This window comes from Rana temporaria, chromosome 2 (assembly GCF_905171775.1).
Source record: "Rana temporaria chromosome 2, aRanTem1.1, whole genome shotgun sequence".
In the NCBI taxonomy this organism is placed as follows: Eukaryota; Metazoa; Chordata; class Amphibia; order Anura; family Ranidae; genus Rana; species Rana temporaria.
The window spans coordinates 470249408-470272952 of record NC_053490.1 but is presented as its reverse complement, the minus strand read 5'-3'; the positions used below and the strand labels follow the sequence as shown (position 1 = coordinate 470272952).

Genomic DNA, 23545 nt, shown 5'->3' with positions numbered 1-23545 from the left:
TTGTCCAAACCGTGCAGGTTTAGGAGATATTGCTAACACCAACAGGTAAGCCTTAATGTAGGCTTACCTGTAGGTGTAAATGACAAAAGTGGGTTTACAACCAATTTAATGATTGGTAATCAGCTGTAATATATTACATTGTTGGTATTGGGTTTAATTCTACTTTAAGAGGAAATTTATTTTTCCTTGTGTCTCAGCGGCAAGAAGTTAGATTTCCCTAGAAAAAAAAAAAGTCTGACAAAGACTTTAACCCTTTCATTCTCTTTAAACAGTGGATATTCTTTAAAATGCAATTTTTACCTAAAAGTGTTTTTTATATCATTTAAATATTTGCTTTTCCATATTTTTGGTATTAAATATACAAATGTTTAGATTAGCCACTAGAGGAAGCAAACTGTCAATTGACAATCTCACTACTACCCTTAACTGTTGAGATAAGATATCAGCCACACATGTAATGCGTTGTTTTTTTTATTGGTTGGCTAGCACATAGACTAAGGCCTCATACACACGACCGTTTTCCTCGACAGAATCCATCAAGAAACTTGGTGGCAGAGCTTTTTTGCCGAGTAAAACGGTCGTGTGTATGTTTTTCGTCAAGAAAACTGTCGTGGAACTCGATGAGAAAAAAAAGAGAACAATTTTTTTTTTTTCCTCGTCGAGAGTTTCAATTTCCTTGTCGTGTTTCTCGTCAGGCTGGTTTACGACGAGAAACACGTTCGTGTGTATGCTTAGCAACCCGCGCATGCTCAGAATAAAGTATGAGATGGGAGCGTGCCTTCGGTAAAAGTAGCGTTTGTAATGGAGATAGCACATTCATCACGCTGTAACAGACTGAAAAGCGCGAATCGTCTCTCACCAAACTTTTACTTAACACGCAGTAACATGAGATTAGCAAAAGCAGCCCTAAGGGTGGCGCCAGTGGAAACAAACTTCCCCTTTATAGTGCCGTCATACGTGATGTACGTCACCGTGTTTGAGAACAACAAGATTTTGTCTTGACAGTGTGCACGCAAAGAAAGCTTGACAAGATTCTCGACAAGCCTGACAAGGAACTCTTTGAGGAAAACGATGTTTAATTTACGATGAGTTCCTCGGTCGTGTGTACGAGGCCTTAGATTGTGAGGAGGAGCTGTAAAGTTCAACCATTGTACCACAACGCTCACTGCACAATTTTAGCAATACTGAATATGGGGGAACTCCAGTGCATGCGCAAGAGGGCTGTCATTTCAGCCAGGAGACCAGAAAGTAGGCCTCCCAAAGATGTCAACAGCCAGCAGCGAGTTTCGGGGATGGCGTATCACTTGATTCAAGATGACTATAGTTTAGTCTTAATTGATAGATGATGTTGCTTTCTTTTGATTTCCCTATTGGAAAGTGTCTCCTGTAATGGAGAGAGGAGAAGCAATTGGGTTGGAGTATGAATATTTATATTCTTTGCTGGCCAAGCACTGGGAGCTTTGTTGTTGATTGTGCATGATAAGGAGGGATATAAATATTTGAATTAACCAAGAAAAGGGTCTTTTTATTCCAGGCTTAGGCTAGGTTCACACTTCTGAGAGTGGGAAACACACGCAAAATCATGCACGATCCCAACGCGTAAAGAAATGCTGACACATGGGCAGCTGCGGCACAGTTTGGCTCACTGAACGGCATGATGCTGTAGCACCATATAATTTAGTGCCGTGTGATATAAAAAAAGAGTCATGGACTTCTTTCCTGGTATTTCCCGTAGATAGGACAGCCCATTGAAATAAGTGATCTGCTGTACCCGCAATGTGCATGCACAAACGCGCTCACACAGATCTGAATGGAGCCTTAAACTTGGGGAGGAGTGCTGTAAGTGCTGCTTAGCTCCTAGGCCAGCTGCATTGGGAGGGCTACATATGCTTGAAAGTTAGGTCTGGATCAAGGTCTAGAACTGTCCTGCCTGGAATGGAGGAAGCTATACTCAACTGGAGTACTAGGGGATGGCCCCTCTGCCAAACAGGGTGTGCTGGCAAGCTGTGAGGAGCTGGAGCCTCACACAAGACTGGTAACAGGCTTTAAAGGCCCGTACACACAATTGGATATTTCAACAACAAATCTGTGATGGAAGGGTTTTGTCGGATAATCTGACCATCTGTATGCTCCATCGGACAATTGTTGTCGGAATTTCCGACAACAAATGTTGGATAGCCATACTCTCAAATTGTCTGACAACAAATGTGTTCTGTCGGATTATCCGATCGTGTGTACACAAGTCCGTCGGACTAAAATCCAAAGTACAAACACACATGCTCCGAACCAATGCTAACCATCAGACAACATTCGCAGAAGTTGCCCAAAGGGTGGCCCTAAAGAGCTGAAAAACCACGTAGTTTTGTGTAGGTTGGCTGAAAAAGTTCTGCCATCTGTATGCAGAACAAGTTTACGGTCAATGCCCTTCGGACAAAAATCCATAGATTTGTCCGATGGAAATCCGATCCTGTGTATGAGGTTTAAGGCCCCGTACACACGACCGGATCTATCCGCTGGGATTGATCCGCGGATCAGTTCCAGCAGATAGATCCGGTCGTGTGTACGGCCTAGCGGACATTTTCAGGCGGACATTTGTCCAGCCGACGGTTTTCAAGCGGATAAAAATTTCTTAGCATGCTAAGAAATCTATCCGCTTGAAACCTGTCCAGCGGACTTATCCGGTCATCTGTACAGACGAACCGGATAAGTCCGTCCGATCCCATCCCTCGCATGCGTCGTAATGATTCGACGCATGCGTGGAAGTATTTACCTTCCAGGGTCACACGCGTCTCCGCGTCATCGTCGCGGCGACGGCGCGGCCACGTCACCGCGGATGTATTCCGCGGGGATTTTGATCTGATGGTGTGTACAGCCATCAGATCAAAATCCGCCAGAGGATTTATCCGCTGAAAACGGTCCGGCGGATCGTTTTCAGCAGATATCCTCTCGTGTGTACAAGGCCTAAGAATTGAAAGAGCCCTCTACTAACCAGCCCAGGTACTTCTTTATTACAGGAACACTAGACTCTGCATAAAGGCCCTTATTCTGTAAAGCTGGGAGTAAAGTCCAGGCAGAACTGTGCCCTGGGTATATGTAATATCCAATATATTCCAGTTTATTTCTCAAAGTGGCTGGTACCCATTGTCTTTCATCTCCACCAATCTCTGTGGGCTTTGCCCTGGTGTTAAATGATAGCCCAACCATTGGGGATCCCAATAGTGTGACAACATTTACAAACTGCCATTCAGGTATACAACCCCTCTCTCACCTTCCCCCCCAAAAAATTTGAGGGGGGCGGGGGGGAAATGCAGTCTTAGAGTTGATGGGGAATTTGGCGGTGGGTTATTTGTCAGGTGAATGTGCCACTTGCCACCAGATGCAGTGCTGCTTGCCACCCATAGCCTGCCACCAGATGCAGTGCTGCTGTCACACCCTTTGCATGAGCCACTTGCATTGAAGGAAAGGAGTGGGGTCACTCTCTGGAGAGTCAAGATCACACCCGTCCCTGCTGCTTGCTGCAACGCTGGGTGTCGGAAAAGGAGGAGGTGCTGAGGTGGGTGGGGACAGCAGTGCTGCACTAGGCGCAGGCCTCGCTCCCGGCCTCACTGTCTGAGAGTATTGTCACTGGTTGCAAGACGCCAGGCAGCGCCGGCCCTAGCAACCAGTTACTAGTTAGTAGGGGGGTGGCTGTATCCTCTATTTCATTCCGAGAAACACTGTATTGTCCCAGAATGAAGGTGCCCGGGACCCAGGACAGACATGTCAATTGCGGGACAGTCCCGGGCAATGCGGGACAGTCCCGGGCAATGCGGGACAGTTCCGGGCAATCCGGGACATGTGGGTACCCTAGGTCTCAAGCATGCCTCTATTGGTGCTTGCTGTAATAATATTCTGAGCCCAGGCTGCATGATGAAGCCCCTCCCCAGGAATTGTAGGTTAGTATTGTATTATTTAATTTTTACTTTAGCTGAACTATTTATTTTTTATTTTTACACGGAGTTCTGCTTTCAGTACATGCAGCTAGATAAATGAAATGCTGTATTATTTAATTGCAATAGATCTTTTTTTATTTTTGGTAAGACACTTCTACAGCTGACTCTTCTAGTAAGTGACAATTTTCAGCACATCATACCATTTAAATTTCTTTCTTGTGTATTGAATGGTGAAATATCAGACATCAGTTGAATAAAAAGAGAGAAAGTAATGAAAGCGCAAACAGTTTTTTTTTTTTTTTAAAGAAGGACAATCAATCACCAAGATTGCATTTTAATAGAACAGTTTATACTTGTTTGAAATGATGTTTAAAAACATGAGCATATGTAGTGCTGGACCCGCTCTTTTCATAATGACTTCTGTGATGTATTTTGTTTTCCTGATTGCGAACGCTTTAACAGAGATGCTTGCATACTGTTGTGCTTATGAATACTGCTGGCAATAGTCATTACGTGCGGTTCCATGTATGGCATGTGCCAAGGAGCAGGTAATAAAAAATCATCAGGGTACTCTAATGCTCAGTCTCGCCATTCAAAACATCAACACAAATAATTGACTGGAAGAATTTTTTTTTTTATTTCCCTCCCTGCAGCCTAAGACATATGAACTTCATTAAAGTGATACAGATAATCTTTCCATAACAGCTGGAAATGTATAACCAACCTCTAATACACCTTTAATCTTCCTAATGAATTTCTTTGCCTTTTTTTCAGGCCGGCCTGTGATGATTGTGGTGGAGTACATGGAAAACGGATCCTTGGACTCATTCCTGCGGGTAAGATGTCATTTTCTGGTGACATTTGAATAAGAAACAATTCTGGCCTGAGATTTGAAACCATTTATTGCAAATTAATTTTTACATAATATTATTCATGGCTTTTTTTTCTTATGCTGAAGAATAGCTGCTTTTCCCCTGGACTGTATTCCCTTGGTGTGATGATACTGTACATTGCACCATTTCCGGCAAATAAAGGAGACTTCAACTTAAGACTATAATTGATTCCCCATCTAAGCAGGAGTTGGTGATTAGAAAAGTGTATTTTGAAGTTATTGAGGACAGGAATTTTTGGTATTTTTGAGCCACTGGGCATATTTGAGATTTCTTTAAGCAGTTTAGAAAACCACTTCAGTCCCGGAGGATTTGGCTTCCCAAAGACCAGGCCATTTTTTTGCGTTTCGGCACTGTGTCGCTTTAACTGACATGGCTACCAAGCAAAATTGGTGTCCTTTTTTCCCCACAAATAGAGCTTTCTTTTGGTAGTATTTGATCACCTCTGCGGTTTTTATTTTCTGCGTTATAAACAAAAATAGAGCAAAATTTTTGAAAAAAAAGCAATATTTTTTACTATAATAAATATCCCCCAAAAAAATATAAAAAAAACTATTTATTTCCTCCGTTTAGGCCGATACATATTCTTCTACATATTTTCTAAGCTATCTTATGTGACCTAATATCTTATGTTTCCTATGTATTGGAAAGAAAGAAGGGGGTGTTTGTTGTTCAAACCAGAATAACAGCCTAGGGTGACAACTCTGCTCCTCCATAGATACAGTAGTGTTGTCACCAGGGCCGCTGATAGGGCAGTAGATCCAGCCCTGTTGTACCGGACCCAGGCAGCTTTACAGTTAATTTATGCATGTTAACATTTTGAAACCATACCCCCGCTACTACTTACTTAACGAAGGGGGGGTTGTAATTACATTTTCCCGGGCCCCACCTGGTCTACAGAGGGGCCCAGGAGATGAGCGCAGCATTCAGACTATTTTTCCTTTTTCGTTTATGTACATAAACCCGCGCCGCACATGGCTCTGCTAGTTCATTTGTCTCGGCTGCCGCTGCCCACTACCTTTCCCGGCAAAGTGATACTACGAGGCTCTGCTTAGCTCCGCCTCCCGTGAAAAAAATAAATAACAAAAATGCCATAAATCTATCCCCTATATTGTAGACGCTATAACTTTTGCGCAAACCAATTAATATACGCTTTTTGATTTTTCTTTTTACAAAAAAATGTAGAAGAATACATATTTTTTTAAACTGAGGAAAACATTATTATTTGTTTATATATTTTTGGCTCAATTTGTGGGAAAAAAGGAGGTCAATTTTGTTTGGGTACAACCTTGCACGACGGCGCAATTGTCAGCTAAAGTGATGCTCTGGTCAGGAAGGGGGTAAATTCTTCCGGGGCTGAAGTGGTTAAAGGCTAGATTCACCCATTTAATAAAATGCACTGTACAGGCAATGTTCCTGTGTACTTTTAAAAGCGCTGTGTAGCTTTTATCAAATTTGGAGTGCCATACCTGTAGGTCCATTGTGGCTTTCCCACAGCTTGGCAGAAAAAATACTAATGGGAGAGATCTGCAACATCCTTCCTGTGTTCTAGAACGCTCTGTACATTGGACAAGCTCCTAGTATCACTGGAATTAGTGCTCTCCATCCTTCAAGACTTGCACATGTGCAGTTCTCCCTCATGGCTGCCATAACAAGTGAGGGGGATTGCACTGTGCATGCTGGGCATTGTGATTCTCCCATATGGGTTAGGGTGACCAGACATCCCCAGTTTCAGGGGACAGTCCCCTGATTGAGGACAATGTCCCCGGACCAAGTCTGTCCCTGTTTTTGTCCCCAGATTGGATTTAATACAGTAGGAGGCAGGGGCAATTTCAAAGACAGTCAGTGCAGAATTAAAATCAAAAAATTTGAATTACACCCCCCCGCTCCACCGTGCCTACTAGCATAGGGGGGTTGTATTTTTCCCATTATCTGTGCCCCTTTCTGATGATCATGTGCTGGTCGGAGCGGAGGGAATATTTCTTCAGTTTCAGGCGCATGCCCATTCAGCTTCGCTCGCATGTTATTCTGCCTTGGCTCAAATCCTCAATCCTGGCCAGCCACCTGCCTATCTCGTTGCCTTCCCTGGCAGAGTGATCTTCCTCCGCTCCCCATCCAGTAGTAGCCGGGGCCAGAAGAGTGAGGCCCCGTACACACGACCGAGTTTCTCGGCAGAATTCAGCCAGAAACTCGGTCGGAGCTGAATTCTGCCGAGAAACCCGGTCGTGTGTACACTTTCGGCCGAGGAAGCCGACGAGGACCTCGGCGAGGAAATAGAGAACATGTTCTCTATTTCCTCGTTGTTCAATGGGAAATTTCAGCTCGCCGAGGTCCTCGGCGGCTTCACAAGGAACTCGACGGACAAAACGATGTGTTTTGCCCGTCGAGTTCCTCGGACGTGTGTACGGGGCCTAAGACGGGCGGGCGGGCGGTGACGGGCAGAGAGTTGCTGATTGTTGCCATTACTAGTAAAGAAAAAATATATCCCCGGATTTCATTTTAAAAATCTGGTCACCTTAATATGGGTGGACCAGGGAAGATTTAAATGAACTAAGACTGAGAGATAAAGTGTAATTTATTTACAGTTAGCAGTGTTGAAATACGCGTTAATAGTTGCTAATGTAAATCCAAAGCATATCTATGGTAAGCGTCCGTCTGGGAACACAGAGAGCTACAGTACATGTCACCTTTTAGCTATACGGGGGCAGAAGTAATTATGCTGTGTAAATGGCAGCTGGTGTTATGGCCACAGGTGCTGCTCCTCAGCAGAAGTTCACTTATAGAACCATTAATCATGTGTTATATTCTGCTGTCTCACTACAAAAAGGATGATTTGTCGCTTCTTACATTGAACTGTTGTGTTACACCTTCTGCAATGTTAACAATATATCCATCAATGTTTATTATCCTTCTGAAGACATCTCAGATATCTGTAAACCTGAATAGCATAGTAAATAGAAACTACTTAAAGGGTCACTAAAGGAAATTTTTTTTTTAGCTGAAATGACTGTTTACAGGACATAGAGACATAATAGTTAACTGATTCCTTTTAAAAATGATTAAAAATAGATAAAAAAACAATCATATAATGTGCCTGCAGTGTAGTTTCGTTTTTGCTGTTGTTTGCTGGTTCTCTGATGTACAGAGCCACTAGAGGGCAGTCAGCCAATAGAGAGCAGTGATACTTTGTCTAAAACTCCTCAGCACCAATCCAGTTTCGTTTTACACACAGTAATCACACCTCCTTGATTAGTGACCACCGTGAGAAATCTCCCAGTACTGTGGTTATCAGGAAACAGGCAACCAGGAAGTGTCCAAAACAGAGAGAGATTTACAGCAACATCAAAGCAAAAACTAACAATGAGGACATGAAACCAGGACTGCAGCAAGGTAAAGGAAGCTATTTAGCTAAAAAAAAAAATTCCTTTAGTGTCCCTTTAAAGCCGAACTCCAGACAAATAAAATAAACATAAATAACACAATTTAAAGAAAAAGCATTATTATTTCTCCATTATTCTGTCCCTATGGGATAAAGTATGTGTAGTATTGTGTCCTATGTTAGAGGTAGGATCCTGGGTGGGGCTCTGTTTGTGCATTTACTGAACAATAAAGTTGATTTTACCCTTTTTAAGTGGGGTGCAGCTCCAGGAATTTTTAAACTCTTTAACCGCCTAAGCCCCGGACCATTCTGGTGGTTAAAGACCGGACCACTTTTTGTGATTCGGCACGGCGTCGCTTTAACTGACATGTGCGCTGCCGTGCGACATGGCTCCCAAACAAAATTTACGTCCTTTTTTTCCCACAAATAGAGCTTTCTTTTGGTAATTCTGCGATTATATTTTTTACTTTTTGCTATAATAAATATGCCCAAAAAATATCTAAAAACATTTTTTTTCCACAATTCAGGCCGATACGTATTCTTCTACATATTTTTGGTAAAAAATCGCAATAAGTGTTTATTGATTGGTTTGCGCAAAAGTTATAGGGCCAGATTCACAAAAGAGATACGACGGCGTATCTCCGGATACGCTGTCGTATCTCTAAGAATATCTATGCGGCTGATTCATAGAATCAGTTCCGCATAGATAGCCCTAAGATACGACAGGTGTAATTGACTTACACCGTCGGATCTTAGGATGCAATACTTCGGCCGACGCTGGGTGGAGTTCGCGTCGTTTTCTAGCGTCGGGTATGCAAATTAGCTTTTACGGCGATACACGAAGGTACGCGCGTTCGTTACGTCGTCGCTCGTCGGTTTTTCCCGTCGTAAAGTTAAGAGTGCTATTAACATGGTGTAAAATTACTCCACCATGTTAAAGTATGGCCGTCGTTCCCGCGTCGAATTTTACATTTTTTTTTCCGGCGTAAGTACGTTACGCACGTCGCCATTCACAAACACATCGGGGCGCCGTAATTTCGCGCAAAGCACGGCGGGAAAATTGCAAACGGAGCATGCGCAGAACGTCCGGCGCGGGAGCGCGCCTAATTTAAATGGTACACGCCCCATTTGAATTGGGCGGGCTTGCGCCGGACGGGTTTACGTTACACCGCCGTTAGTTTATACGCAAGTGCTTGGTGAATCAATCACTTGCGCTGAAAACTTGCGTCGGTGTCAGCGATTTTTATCATGACTGCGACATTATGGCGGACACATCGGACACTTTTGACACCATTTTGGGACCATTGTCATTTTTACAGCGATCAGTGCTATAAAACTGCACTGTTTACTGTAAAAATGACACTGGCAGTGAAGGGGGTTAACCACTAGGTGGCGCTGCAGGGGTTAAGTGTTCCCTAGGAAGTGATTCTTACTGTTAGGTGGTGTGGCTACACGTGACACATCACTGATGACCATTCCCGATCGCAGGGAACGGTCATCAGTGACAGTGTCACTAGGCAGAATAGGGGAATGCCTTATTTACAAAGACATTCCCCCGTTCTGCTCTTGCCGACCGCAATCGCAGGACTCCCGGGAACATCCCGGGGGGCGCACACGCACGCACAGCTTCAAATGTACGTACCTGTACGTTGACGTAAATAGGTGTGCGGCGGTCGGCAAGTGGTTAAACCTAGTATAAGTAGCTGAATCTAGCTTGATATCAGTTGCCTGCAATCCGTTGAACATAAACACATGTGGCTCATTTACACTTGACCCTCTAATAACAAATCTGCAGTGGATCACTTTTAAAAGGGCGTTTTACAGGTTGGGGAAGTGGGGGGGCTTGTAATGTTATCTCCTCACCTACTGTTATAACCTCTAAAAGCACACAACATCACACTGCAACTGCAACTTTATTGTGATGACCCTCAGTGGTGGGGGGCGTATGTTCACCCCATTTATTTGACAGGATCATTTTTGCCATGCCGCAATGCAAAGCATGATGTACACCCCCATACTTCTGTCCTAGCAGCTTTGGGGCATAGGGTGGAAGGTGGTAAAAACACGACTCCACCCATCTTTACCACCCACCCAACTGTAATGCCCTGTACACATGACCGGATTTTTCAGACGGAATTTCGTTTAAGCTGTCTTGCATACACACTGTCACACCAAATTCCGACCATCAAGAACGCAGTGACGTACCACACTACGACGAGCCAAGTTCAATGCTTGCGTGTTTTTTTTCTCCGTCGGAGTTCCATACAGACGAACGGAAGTTCCGAAATGTTGTTCTCTTTCTAAGTCCGTCGGAATTTTCAAAGGAAAAACTCCGATGGGGCACACACGGTCGGAATATCTGATGAAAAAATTCTGTCTGACTTTTTCATAGGAAATTCCGATGGTGTGTACGCGGCATTAGTGTGAAATAAGTTCAGAGTGTGAGAGGGAGGGGTAATAGAGCCACTGAAGGTTCTATTTTTTGCATAGTTGTGTCTGAATATGCCTAAAGGATGGTGAAACAGATAGATGATCTATCAGTGTGGTTTTGCTTCGGCATTGCTCAATCACAGAATAGGGGTGGCTAAAAAAAGCAAGCTGTGCTGTTGTAACTACAGTGCCTAGAACACAGGCGTAGCTAAACAAAATTGTTATTTTTTTTATTTAGGCAATACAGTTCACGTGTATGTATTTTTGATGTATAAGTAGCTGTTTGTCTGGAATTCTGCTTTAAAGCTTAAAGCGGAGTTCCACCCAAAAATGGAACTTCTGCTTTTCGGAACCCTTCCCCTCTCCGGTGTCACATTTGGCTCCTTTCAGGGGGGAGGAGGTGCAGGTATTTGCACCCACGTCCAGGGAGAGACTCCCATGGGAGTCACTCTACTTCCCGCCCCCTCCCGCTGCCTTCAGGGAAACACACTGGTCACAGGAGACAGCGGGGACCACTGGAAAAGCGCCGCGCTACTCGCGCATGCGCAGTAGGGAACCAGACAGTGAAGCCGCAATGCTTCACTTCCTGATTCCCTCATCGAGGATGGCGGCGGGGGCAGCAGAGACAAGCGGTTGCTCGTCTTCTGCTGCCGACATCGAGGGTGCGCTGGACGGGTAAGTGTCTATTTATTAAAAGTCAGCAGCTCCAGTATTTGCAGCTGCTGGCTTTTAATATTATTTTTTTCGCTGGACCTCCGCTTTAACTATATGTTGATATAAAATACAAAAAAGAATGCATCTCTGAAATATATCATTAGTATTATTTTATTTAATGCAAGAAATGTAGGTACCTGAATCAGTTCCTTGCAATTCCTGTACAGCAGGGCCCGAGTTTGAGAGGAAGAAGCAATACAAGGAGCCAAGCAGTTTATGTGCTGCCAAGAAGCATGCTGAAAGCAGAGAGATAGGCTAATCACTCCTTCTCCTTTCACTGTCCAGTTACAGCCTGGGAAGGTACGGTACAACCTGGGCTCAGAAGAAGTGGGTTAAATAATGCTGATCATCAGACTGATGACTTCTCGGCTCTTCTTGGCCCGATCTTCTCGGCTCTTCGTTGGATAGATTGATAGCAGCGCAGCCATTGGCACGCGCTGCTGTCAATCAAATCCACCGATGCAGGGCGGCAGGGGGCAGGGCCGAGTCCGGCATTCGTGTCTATGGATGCAAATGCTGGACTCGGGAGCATGCCCGCAAGGTAACCCCCTTGGAAAAGCACTTCCCAAAGGGGGTTATTTGATGCAGGGAGGAGCAGAGACAGCCGCCGAGGGACCCCAGAAGACATGGATCAGGGCCACTCTGTGCAAAACGAGCTGCACAGCGGAGGTAAGTATGGCAGAAATGAATTTCGAACCTTTAACTTCTTCAGACCCGGGCCATAGTAAAAAGACAGCCACAAGCTGGCTCTACAATGCCGGGAGGCTGTCTTTTTACGGCCTCGGGTCCTCCGGCCACTGGAGGCGCGCGCATTCACGGCACATCACTGAGATGCCGATTCGCGTGTCTGGCGGCCGCGATGTCCTCCAGGTACCCGCGATCGGCAGTGACAGAGCAGGGACTTGGATCTCTGGGTGTAAACCCAGAGATCCACGTCCTGTCAGGGAGAGAGGAGACCGATGGTGTGTCCCTTGTACATAGGGACAAGCATCGGTCACCTCCCCCAGTCAGTCCCCTCCCCCCACAGTAAGAATAACTCCCAGGGTACACATTTAACCCCTTCCTCGCCTCCTAGTGTTAACCCCTTCCCTGCCAATCACATTTATATTGTAATCAGTGCATATTTATAGCACTAATCGCTGTATAAATGTAAATGGTCCCAAAAATGTGTCAAAAGTGTCCGATGTGTCCGCCTGCCAAAAATCACAACTGCCATTACCAGTAAAAAAAAAAATTATAAAAAAAAATGTCAGAATTCTATCCCCTATTTTGTAGCCGCTATAACTTTTGCGCAAACCAATCACTTTTACAAAAAATATGTAGAAGAGTACATATCGCCTTAAACTGAGAAAAAAATAGTTTATAGTGCAAAAAAATATAAAACGCTGAGGTGATCAAATACCACCAAAAGAAAGCGCTATTTGTGGGGGAAAAATGACGTCAATTTTGTTTGGGAGCCATGTTGCACGACCGCGCAATTTTCATTTAAAGCGTGACGGTGCCGAAAGCTGAAATTTCGCCTGGGCAGGAAGGGGGAATATGTGCCCAGTAAGCAAGTGGTTAATATCACTTTAATGCGTTCACTGACACCAATGCTGAGGGTTATTGAACTCTGATACATAATGAAAGAAAGAGGGGGGAAGTGGGACTTTATATGAAGCACACAGCTAAAATAAGCAACCCAATGATTATATAATAATGATTGTTTATTACATGAGCAAATATACACATAAAACAGTAGAAAAAATACATATAAAGGTCACAATAGTCATCATCTAAATAGTTCATAAATATGTCCACAATTGTAACATGATACACATTGTAATAGTAATAATAATAATAATAATAATAATAATAATAATAATAGACTTGGAAAAAAAAAAGAAACCCTCTAGGTCGGACTTTGGAAGCAGATTGGAACAATAATTTATTTTTAAAAAAATCTGATTTTATTGAACATAGATACATAGGAATAAACAATATAAAATTTATAAAAAAAGGTATCATCCATTGACGGCCACTCAATGGGCAGAAAAGACGGATGTTACATATACCCAAAGAAAGAAATGATGTTTCAGCAGTATGGCATCAGAAACATGCGTGAACCCCTGTGCATCAAAGTGTTTCGCTGGATCGCTTCCTCAGGACGCACTTTGGGGTTTATGGAACAGTTCTCACTGATCCGGGCATACGCCACTGCCTACACAGGACTCTCCCTGGATTGGCGTCATAACAACAGAATAACAAAAGCCAGGATTTAAAATTTAAATATATACCAAAAGGTGGTTCACCCTTTAGGGGCAAAATGAGAGCTTATCGTTAGACAAAGATGTGAGTGTGAGTGAAAAACTTATATAGCGCAACACATGCGATATATAAAGATATACTCTATATTGCAGTCAGTAGTCACATTTAATTTGAATAATGAGTATAGCCCTTTCATATACGTTAAATTTGCAGGAAGGTTATCTACTTCACAGCATAACCGCATAAATCCACAAGGGACAGCACCTGTAATATGTGCTTGTGTATCTTCCCCTGAAAACTATAACTGCATAAAGTTACAGGGGGGAGGGAAAGGCCAGCACCTGCTACGTGTGCCTGTATATCTTTCCCTGAAAGTACCATCCAGGAAGAGTACTTTGTAGACAGTGGCGTATACCTGGATCAGTGAGACCTGTTCTATACCCCCAAAGTGTGTCCTGAGGAAGCGATCCAGAGAAACGCGTTAATGCACAGGGGCTCATGCTTGTTTCTGATGCCATACTGTTGAAACATAATTTCTTTGGGTATGTGTAATGTCCATCTCTTCTGGCCATTGAGTGGCCGTCAATGGATGATACCTTTTTTTTATAATTTTATATTGTTTATTCCTATGTATCCATGTTCAATAAGATCCATTTTTAAAGATAATACATTGTTGTTACAATCTGCTTCCAGAGTCTGATCCCAAGGGTTTCTTTTTTCTTTTCTAATGAATTTTCCGGATGTGGCACATGAGTGATTCACTTTAAAGTATTTAAACATTGTAATGGACCAGTATGTAAACATGATAATAGTAATGGGAATAATTCATTCTGATATAATTAATTATTCCCATTGCTATTATCATGTTTACTATTTTATGTGTATGTGTGCTCATATGTAATAAACAATCATTATTATATAATCATTGGGTTGTTCATTTTCACTGTGTGCTTCATATAATTGCCCACTAGGGATGAGCCGAACACCCCCTGGTTCGGTTCGCACCAGAACATGCGAACAGGCAAAAAAATTGTTCCAACACCCGAACACCATTAAAGTCTATGGGACACGAACATGAAAAATCAAAAGTGCTCATTTTAAAGGTTAATATGCAAGTTATTGTCATAAAAAGTGTTTGGGGGGACCTGGGTCCTGCCCCAGGGGAGATGTATCAATGCAAAAAAAGTTTAAAAAACTGCAGCTTTTTTCGAGAGCAGTGATTTTAATAATGATTAAAGTGAAACAATAAAAGTGAAATATTCCTTTAAATTTCATACATGGGGGGTGTGTATAGTATGCATGTAAAGTAGCGCATGTTTCCCGTGTTTAGAACTGTCCCTGCACAAAGTGTCATTTCTAAAGGAAAAAAGTCATTTAAAACTACTCGCGGCTATTAATGAATTGTCGGTCCCGGCAATACAGATCAAAGTCACTGGAAAAACCGGCGGGGGTCCCCCCCCCCCCCCCCACAGTCCATTACCTGGTATGAATATTAAGGGAAACCCCAAACCAAAAGGTCTGGTATGGATATTAGGGGGAACCACGCCACAAAATAAAGAAAATGGCGTGGGGTCCCCCCAAAAATCCATACTAGACCCGTATCCGAGCACGCAACCTGGTAGGCCACAGGAAAAGAGGGGGGGACGAGAGAGCGCCCCCCCTCCTGAACCGTACCAGGCCACCAGGGACATCCTCCCCATGTTGATGGGGACAAGGGCCTCATCCCTACAACCCTTGCCCGGTGGTTGTGGGGGTCTGTGGGTGGGGGGCTTATCGAAATCTGGAAGCCCCCTTTAACAAAGGGGACCCCCAGACACAGTTGGGATAAGTCATTTTAAAAAAAAATAAATAAATAAAAGAGATTCCAGCGATGCAATCCAGTCTGTCCAGCGTTGTTCTCTATGTCCCGCAGTGTTCCGATGTCCGGCGATGCTGCAGTCTTCAGTCTCCACTCCACGCGGAAACCCCCATGATGTAAGAGGGGGCGGGTTCACCTGACGTAATTGGGTATTCCCCACTTGCCAGGAGGGAATATCATATTACGTGGGCGGGTGATGTCACGGGGTCACCCGCCCACGTAATAGGGTATTCCCTGCTTGCCCCGGTATTTGAGAGTTGATGTGCAAAAATACGTGGCTATCATGCATCCCTCTAGAGGTGCCATGGGCGCATTTGAACCCCTCTATCATTTAAGTTGTTCACCGTGTTATACATTATACTCCTGTCCCCTAAACTGTGTTTACTATGTTGTACATTATACTCCTGTCCCCTACACTGTATTCACTATGTTGTACACTATATATGCTATGCTGTACATTATATTAAGTTGGTTGTTATGATAGGGTCTTTAGCACATTAACCTCTTTTACGGTGGAAGGTTTTTATGGCGCCGGGAGGCGGGCGAGACTTAAGATCATGTGACTGTCGTGATTGGCTGTCATGGTGGTCACGTGTTCAGATAACTCCCAATCACTCTTAGCTTTTGGTTAGGCAATGGCAACTGTGCCAGAGCACACAGCGGGTACGCTCTTGGCAGAGGTGTAGTGCCAGCAATTCACACAAATATGTGCCCCCTCAGCGCTAAGGCCAAAGGTTAGAGAGGCCGGCATATTTGCGTACGGCCGGCACCAAGGGGTTAAAAAAAAATTCAGTTCTTCAGTAGCCACAACCAGTGACGGCTGGTGCTCAAAATGTTTGGTGGGGCGCAAACGAAAAAAAACATTTGCAGCCTCACTGTGCCCATCAAATGCAGCCACTGGGCCCATCAAATGCAGCCACTGTGCCCATCAAATTCAGCCACTGGGCCCATCAAATGCAGCCACTGTGCCATCAATTTTCACCACTGTGCCATGCCATCAAACGCAGCCACTGTGCGGTGGCGGTGCGAGAGTGAGAGGGGGCGGCGCTCCGGTGCCCTCTAAGGACGCACCGCCACTGTGTTGCAGTACTCAGCAGAGTGATGCATTTCAAATGATGAGTTCTAAATATGTCATGCCAACTTCATGTGTTTGCGATGTAATTAGTGCTTATCACTGTATTCTTTGTAAGAGTTATTGGGTTGCTGCACTTTTAACTGTACAGACCAAAAGCTGTAGCTAGCTAGAAACATCTGAAAAGCCTTCCCGTCTTAGTTGTGTTTCTGATCTTAAGATGATTAATCATCCACTGGCAGGTAGGATTCTTATCAAAGCTTCTACAGGTATTTATTTGTGATTGTAAACGATCACCTTGTAAAACAAAACATTCAGTTTAAATTAGAAATGAAAGGCAAAACATTTGTGTATAGATATAAAAAACATTATAAATACCTTTTTTTTTTCCTTTTTTTTATAAGTGATCACATCCCCTCTATTCTCAGCTGCATAAGAGCTGGGAGAGGAGAAGGAGCAGCACACTGAGCTTCCCAGTAATGGCTGTGCAGCCGGGGGAGGTGTCAGGACAAGTGTGATCATTGAAGAGTTCCCAGCATAGCTAGAGAACTGATCACAGTGTGCTCTCCTGTTTGCATTTTTACCTTGCTAAAAATGCAAGAAAATATTTCCCTTTAAATCCTTTGGGACTCTTCACACAAGAGTTTTGAAAAGTCCTGCATGCTGCATCAATGGTGCACTTTTCAAAGCCTCACCAAAACGTAGCTCCGTATTGACATGAATGGAAAAGGCATTAAAAAAAGTTTTTTTTTTTTTTGTCCACGTTTCACAGTTGCATTCTGGGGGTCAGGCACCCAGAAAACACACCGGAAATGCAGCAAAAACGCTTATGCACATAAAGTGCACGTAAAACGGAGTGGTGTGAAAAAGGCCATAAGCTGGCCATACATTATACAATTTTCTTATTCAATTTCCTTTAGATTTACCTTCAACTATCTAGTGCAAGAGCCTGCCTGATTGCATACAAATTACAAAGGGCCAGATCTTCAAACGAACTACGCCGGCATATCTATGGATACGCCGCGTAATTTCAAAGTTCCCGTGTCGTATCTCTGTTTTATATCCACAAAACAAGATACGATGGAATCTGGTCTCGATCCGACAGGCGTACGTCTTAGTACGCCGTCAGATCTTAGGTGCATTTTTCCGCCGGCGTATAGTTACTCCTGCTATATGAGGTGTATCCTATGTTAAGTATGGCCGTCGTTCCCGCGTCGAATTTTGAAAATGTTACGTCATTTACGTCGGGTCACAACGTATTGACATAAAACACGCCCCCATCACATCGATTTGAATTGCGCGCCCTTACGCCGCCTAAGTTACGCTACGCTGTCATAACTTACGGCGGAAATTCTTTCAGGATACCAAAAAAAAGCTGTAAGTTACGGCGGCGTAGCGTATCATAGATACGCTACGCCAGACGGAAGAATGCGCCGCGCTACGAGGATCTGCCCCAAAGTGTTTAGGTTTGACCTCATATTCATGGGCGTCCGCTGAATTTTTTTCAGGAGGGGGTGCTTCTGCAGCAGCAATACGCATTTAACCCTTTCTTCAAACGCTAGCAGGGGTTAAAAGCACCGTGCTATTGGCCAAATAGCGCAGCTAAAATGATGGTAAAGCGACGCTTTACTGATAACGCAGCCAGCTGGCAGTGTGAAATAGCTCGAGATAATTCAGCTTCACTCCATGCCCATATAAATATAGCCTAGAGAATGTACAGACCCCCCTTTAGCACAGATGGACCCCCCTTCAGCACAGACCCCTCCATTCTGCACAGACCCTCCATTCAGCACAGATGGACCCCCCCTTCAGCACAGCCCCCCATTAAGCACAGATGGACCCCCATTCAACACAAACCCTCCCTTCAGCACAGACGGACCCCCCATCCCATTCAGTACCTCAGAACAGCCATCAGCACGGCATGGGCACAGCAGGTTCCCTGTGTACACATAAACACTGGAGGGGGAGGTGGCTTCACTCTGCTCGCTGTGTCTGTGTGACATCCGGCCCAGGACTGCTCAGACAGCCCACAGCCGCGAGACTCTTCAGCACCTTCTCGATTTTCCAGGGGGGGTCAATTGCCCCCGCTTGCCCTATGGAGCGGACGCCCATGCTCATATTCTATGGTTTTGGTAAATCTAAAGGAAAACTGTACAAGAAAATGGTATAATGTATGGCTAGCTTTAGTTACTTATTAACTATAGGATACTGATGATTATGAGTTTTTGAACGGGTGACTTTTATCTCAATGCAAGTTGTGTACTCTCAACAGCATGTCCATTACAGTATAATATCCTGCAGAGAAAACAAATTCATAAAAAAAAAATAATAATAATAATAAAAGCAGAACAACAAAACAAATATGAATATTTCATCATCCTTGACAGGAACATGTTAACAAGCAGGAAATTAATATGCCCCCCGCACACCCACTGCATTAGTATGTTCCAGACAAAAACTGCATGTATAATTAGGCTTGAATCATTTAAAATCCCAAGTCATCCAATGTTAGTTTTTAATTTTGTAAGAAAAATCTCAACTGTTAAGAAAATGGCTCCCACTGTCAGAAAATTCTCTTTTACGATAAACAAAAAGAACGTTAAACCTTTTATTACTGTAGACGCTGGCTGACGCAGTGGAAAACATGTCCGCGTGCTCATTTACATGCCCATATCTGGGTCCCTGATGCCCGAGGTGTTCTTGCATCTGCGACAGACTCAGAATAATGCCAGCATTTGTCATGTAAATGAACACTGCCAATACATTATTCTGAGCTGTTTATATCAGAGCCTTTATCTCTTTATGTCTTTAGCTGCAAAATATCAGAGACAGGTGCTGAGCTTAAAGGGGTTGTAAACCCTTGTGTTTTTTCACCTTAATACATCCTATGCAGTTAGGTGAAAAAACCTCTGTCACTGACCAACCCCCCGTTTTACCCACTTGTGCCTTTCACTTACAGCAGGTGAACCCGATTTTGTGTCAATCTCGCTCTCTTTCTCAGCGAGATTGAGCACCTACGAGCCCCATCGCGGGAGCCAGCGCCGAGCTGGCTTGCCGCGATGGATACAGAGCCGTCATAGAAGCGACGGGAGATCCGACTTGGATTCCCGCCAATTCTACACGTGTGCGGCGTTTGTTATGAATCCTGAAGGGGAAGTCCCCGCCGGATTTTAAATAAAAATCCGGCATGGGTCCCCCCTCAGGAGCATACCGGGCCCTTAGGTCTGTTATGGGTTGTAAGGAGAGCCCCCCTACGCCGGAAAAAACGGCGTAGGGGGTCCCCCTACAATCCATACCAGACCCGTATCCAAAGCACGCTACCCGGCCAGCCAGGAAGGGAGTGGGGACGAGCGAGCGCCCCCCCCCCCCCCCCTGAGCCGTACCAGGCTGCATGCCCTCAACATGGGGGGGTTGGGTGCTCTGGGGCAGGGGGGCGCACTGCGGCCCCCCCCCACCTCAGAGCACCCTGTCCCCATGTTGATGAGGACAGGGCCCCTTCCCGACAACCCTGGCCGTTGGTTGTCGGGGTATGCGGGCGGGAGGCTTATCGGAATCTGGGAGCCCCCTTTAATAAGGGGGCCCCCAGATACCGGCCCCCCACCCTAAGTGAATGAGTATGGGGTACATCGTACCCCTACCCATTCACCTGCAAGAAAAGTGGTAAAAACACAAATAAACCACACAGTGTATTAAAATATTTTATTTTTCTGCTCCGGAGGCCGCCCCCTGTCTTCTTTATTAGCTCTTTTACCAGGGGGGGCTTCTTCTTTGACGTCTTCGGGTGGGTGGGGGCCGCCGTCTGGTTCTCTTCCACCGCCGGGGGGGGGTGGCTTTTAAAAAAGCCCCCACCCCCCCGGCGGGTTTCCTCCGGCGTCTTGGGTAGGTATCACATGGGTAGGTACAGAGCATGATGGGACTGTGAGGCCTATATAGGTCCGATGCAAGGCGCGCATCCGTCATTTCAGCGAGGAGGACCGGCGTGGCAACATCGGGAGAAGGAGAGAAGTGAAGAACATGACGTCACAGCACGGAAGAAGAACTCATCACAGCACGGAAGGAGAAGACGTACATCACGGAAGAAGACACCGGACAGCGAGACGAAGAACCGGGGTGCGCCGAGTCAACAACGGAGAGCGGCGAAGACAGAAGGAGAACCCCGGAGAGTTGAGAAGACCCGTTGGGATAGCGGAAGAAGAAGAGCCCCGCCGAAGACGCCGGAGGAAACCCGCCGGGGGGGTGGGGGCTTTTTTAAAAGCCACCCCCCCCCGGCGGTGGAAGAGAACCAGACGGCGGCCCCCACCCACCCGAAGACGTCAAAGAAGAAGCCCCCCCTGGTAAAAGAGCTAATAAAGAAGACAGGGGGCGGCCTCCGGAGCAGAAAAATAAAATATTTTAATACACTGTGTGGTTTATTTGTGTTTTTACCACTTTTCTTGCAGGTGAATGGGTAGGGGTACGATGTACCCCATACTCATTCACTTAGGGTGGGGGGCCGGTATCTGGGGGCCCCCTTATTAAAGGGGGCTCCCAGATTCCGATAAGCCTCCCGCCCGCATACCCCGACAACCAACGGCCAGGGTTGTCGGGAAGGGGCCCTGTCCTCATCAACATGGGGACAGGGTGCTCTGAGGTGGGGGGGGCCGCAGTGCGCCCCCCTGCCCCAGAGCACCCAACCCCCCCATGTTGAGGGCATGCAGCCTGGTACGGCTCAGGAGGGGGGGGGGCGCTCGCTCGTCCCCACTCCCTTCCTGGCTGGCCGGGGTAGCGTGCTTTGGATACGGGTCTGGTATGGATTGTAGGGGGACCCCCTACGCCGTTTTTTCCGGCGTAGGGGGGCTCTCCTTACAACCCATAACAGACCTAAGGGCCCGGTATGCTCCTGAGGGGGGGACCCATGCCGGATTTTTATTTAAAATCCGGCGGGGACTTCCCCCTCAGGATTCATAACAAACGCCGCACACGTGTAGAATTGGCGGGAATCCAAGTCGGATCTCCCGTCGCTTCTATGACGCGCTTGCTGGGATGTGCTGTCACTATTCCAGTGAGTGTGAGATGTCGGCGAGATCTCGGCACCCTGTCGCCGAGTATCAGCGCGACGCTGTCGTGCTAAAAGCACAATATCACAAACACCTACTGTACCTTTTCCTTTGATTTGCCTTTAAAAAAAAAAATCTTTGTCTGAATTTCTCACTTCCTGTTTCTCCTCAGTAAGCTTGCCACCATCATCCGAGCAGTGGTTAGTCAGCCAAAAACAGCTTACTAAACAGCTTACTAAACACCTACCTGAGGAGGAACAGGAGGAACAGGAAGTGAAAAATTCAGACAAAGAAAACAAAGAAAAAAAACATTTAGAAGGGAAATCGAAGGAAACGGTAAGTGAACCAACAATGCACTAGCTTAAAGGAACCCATTTAGAAAATAAAAAATTAACCTTTACAACCCCTTTAACCACTTTACAACCGGAGGCCATCTTTTAACGGACTTGGCTTTGTGCGGTGATATCTGAATGATGCCTGCAGCTACAGGCATCATTCAGATATCACTGTCTTCACCTGCCGATTCTGTGCACTATAAGAACGATCAAAGCGGCAGTTCCGCCACTCGATCGTTCTTATAGGCGGCGGGAGGGGATGTCCCCCCTCCCGCCGCCATCCGATGCTTCCCCGGGCTCTCCTGTGCCATCGGGGGCCATCGGCCGGCGCTGTCTTGGAAACATAGAGATGACTAGTGACCAGATGGTCACCAGTCATCTCTATGACCGTCGGAGGCCCTCTAAAGCTTTATTTGCCCGTGTCCAATCTGTTGAAGGCAACAACATAACACGTTTTACCTGAATTACTTATCTTGTGTCCCTTAATGTACTTCAAGGGATGGATTGTACGGTAAGTCAAAAATCCTATTTTTATGTACTATGCTTTTTTTTTAACTGCTGTAGATTTATGGATTTATTGGTGTTTAGATCAGTGGTATGAATGGTGTTTATGTACCTGCTGTAGACCTATTGAATTTGTTTTATACTATTGGTGTTTAGGACAGTGTTATGGTCTGTGTTTATGTATCTGCTGTAGAACTATAGAATTTGCTTTACACTATTGGTGTTTGGGTGAGTGTTATGAGCTGTGCATTTCTCCATTACTCTACAGACAGATGAATATGGCAGATAATAACAGCCATAGAAACTAGGCTCACAACAGAAGACTCTATCATTGCCAGGCTTTTAACCTAAAAGCATCTTCTGCCCTGGGGCTGCTCCCTTTCCATAATGGAATCTTATCTCTTGTGTGAGGGTTGGAGGTGGCGCTTTCATAAAGAAGTTATATTATAAAGCTTGTTATTGAAGTACCAGGACTACACAGCTGAAGCTGAATGCCTTCTGTACATAGTTATATCTTGCTAACCCTTGATTGGTCTCTGCCTAGCTTTAAATAGCAATTATCTATAAAAACACAATATAAAATCCAGCGAAATTTCTTAACCTACGTTTATCAAAATGTATTTGTTTTTGAATGTGATTATCTACAATTTGAATTACTGTCTCACGTTTTAAACTATTCTGCAATCCAGGTGCATCTATGGACATATTTCGCAGCATGGCCTGGATGTACTATACTACAGTTACAATATTCTTGTTTTATTGGTTAGTTTTCATCTGAAAAAAGTACTAATTTTAAATGTTTACTAGAAAAACAGAAACTCCAGTGTGGAATCCGCCAGCTCCCGCCGGCTCAGCGGGACATCTCTCCATGGATCTCTCTGCTCACTGAGTGGGGAGGGGTTTGTGCAGCGCCGCTGTCTTCTATGGATATCTATGCCCGGAAGTTGGAGCAAATACCTGTATTAGACAGGCATCTACTCCCCCTCCTCCCTAAAAGGTGCCACATGTGACACCGGAGGGGGGAATGCAAAAAGCGGAAGTTCCATTTTTGGGTGGAACTCTGCTGTAAGTTTTGGCAATAAAACCTGGAAGCTGATTGGTTTCTATGCAGAAGTGAGATTGATTTAGCTTTCTCCAGCTTTAGTAAG

At 45.1% G+C, this 23545-nt stretch overlaps 1 protein-coding gene across 2 annotated transcripts in view; it reads left to right on the top strand.

The window, feature by feature from the left end:
• EPHA6 (EPH receptor A6) overlaps positions 1-23545 on the top strand; it is a 1141406-nt gene that overhangs the window by 1039341 nt on the left and 78520 nt on the right. For both annotated transcript variants that reach the window (XM_040338721.1, XM_040338722.1), the window contains exon 12: positions 4707-4768. In XM_040338721.1, the coding sequence (XP_040194655.1) occupies positions 4707-4768 (62 nt within the window). The remainder of the gene's footprint in view (positions 1-4706; positions 4769-23545) is intronic.